This window comes from Rhagoletis pomonella, unplaced genomic scaffold (genome assembly GCF_013731165.1).
Source record: "Rhagoletis pomonella isolate Grant_MI unplaced genomic scaffold, Rhpom_1.0 Rhpom_scaffold_00003, whole genome shotgun sequence".
NCBI classification, from domain to species: domain Eukaryota; kingdom Metazoa; phylum Arthropoda; class Insecta; order Diptera; family Tephritidae; genus Rhagoletis; species Rhagoletis pomonella.
Genome location: NW_023458557.1, coordinates 47,083,425 through 47,085,047, shown reverse-complemented (window position 1 = coordinate 47,085,047; position 1,623 = coordinate 47,083,425). Strand labels below are relative to the sequence as shown.

The window sequence follows — 1,623 nt, the reverse complement described above, 5'->3', positions numbered from 1 at the left end:
CAGTTTGATAGCCCATTAAATTTCAGGGCAATTATGTGCAAGTTTAAAGGGGCTAAATAATCGCGTTAATTTTTGATATTTTCTTTTCTTGTAGACATTTGGTTAGGGGCTCGGTTGTCGAAAATGCTACATTACGTTCTGCTAAAAAGGAGCATGGCAATAGGTCCATTAAATATCAAAAAATTGTTACGAATTGTTGCTAGTACTTGCAAGTTTTTACTGGGAATGCATTCATTACATTTTCAATGAAGTTTTAACACATTGAGTGCCATGGCTACACGTTTTCGTGCGACACCAAAAACTTCCTGGGGTGCCACGTCGTACGAAAACGTGCGACAGGCATTGTCTGGCCTTAGATATTGTCGTGCGTTTCTGTTTGACTCTACGGGGTTTTTTTTATTGTTTTTCTAGTAGCCTAATGTTTGCCCTAAATTTTGGTCCAAGCTTCCTAGAGATATCTTCATTTGTGCAGTTTTTATGATAAAAACTCGGAGGTTCTTTTAAATTTTGAAAATTTATTGGAATTCATTCGAAAAAAGTATAAAAAAGATAGAAAAATATTAAAATTAAGATATGATAATTTCAATCTACATTAATTTTTTAAATGCGTATATTTTGGAAAGCAATCAATGCACAATTGGGGAGTGTTGGGGCATTGCGGACAGTACGTAGTTGTCCTTTTTATGTTCTTTCTTGCTTCCTTTCGACTAAATTTTCTTTTTGCTTCAGCGTAGCATAAAACGCAAGCACGTCGGATGGTTTTATTATTTTCATCTACTCTTTTGGTGATGATATGCTTCGATTGCGGTACAGGCTGCGGGCATGTAAGGCCTAGTAGGTCCTTAGCAACGCGTTCACGGAATGTTCGTATACTTATGGTTTTATTATTCGACGCTGCTTTATACACAGTAAAGGCATTAACCACGGAAAGTCCGAGTAAAAGTTCAATTCCCAGCTTTCGATACCATTTTAACCCTTTGCGAAGGGTATTTGAGTAAGAAGCCATTTGATCGGAAAGATCAATGCCTGCTTTCCCCTTATTATATTCTACCACAGCCAATGGCTTTTCTGTTGCTCGTCTTTTACGTCTCGCTCCTCGACTAGTTGAAGGCTCTTCAGGATTACGTGCTCCATCTGTTGTGGATACCATTATCGGGGCATGTTTCGTAGATAGCATTCTGACGTCGCGTTTATCTTTCCACTTCAGAACAACTATACCATTGGGATCTTCTCTAGCCACTACTTCGCCTTTCTTTATAGGTGCAATCATAACTTCTTTTGGGAAATGTTTCTTGTTGGCACGGAGTGTACCGACAACATGTGTTTTTTGATCTAGCATTGAACGAGCCAATTCATAGCTTGTGTAAAAGTTGTCTACATATAAAGTTCGACCTTGACCTTTCAAATCAATAATCAGATCCTCCCAAACACTTTTTGCCAAACCGACTTCTCTCAATCCACTTGATGACTTTCCGGAATATATTTTCAACGACCAGGTGAATCCTTCAGTAGCGCAGAGCTTAAAAAGCTTTATACCATAAGGATGAGCTTTATTTGGTATATAATGTCGGAATGTTAGTCTGCCTCGCCATGGAATAAGGGTCTCATCAATTACTATGTTTT

At 38.3% G+C, this 1,623-nt stretch overlaps 1 protein-coding gene across 1 annotated transcript; it reads right to left on the bottom strand.

Annotated features, from left to right (window-relative positions):
• Positions 1-592: 592 nt before the first annotated feature.
• LOC118736262 lies at positions 593-1,339 on the bottom strand. The gene has a single exon (XM_036466356.1). The coding sequence runs from the start codon at positions 1,337-1,339 to the stop codon at positions 593-595; it is 747 nt and encodes a 248-aa protein (XP_036322249.1).
• Between the last annotated feature and the right edge of the window lie 284 nt (positions 1,340-1,623).

Coding starts and splice junctions, on each gene's coding strand:
- LOC118736262 (XM_036466356.1), bottom strand. CDS start 1,339: ATGCTAGATCAAAAAACACATGTTGTCGGTACACTCCGTGCCAACAAG.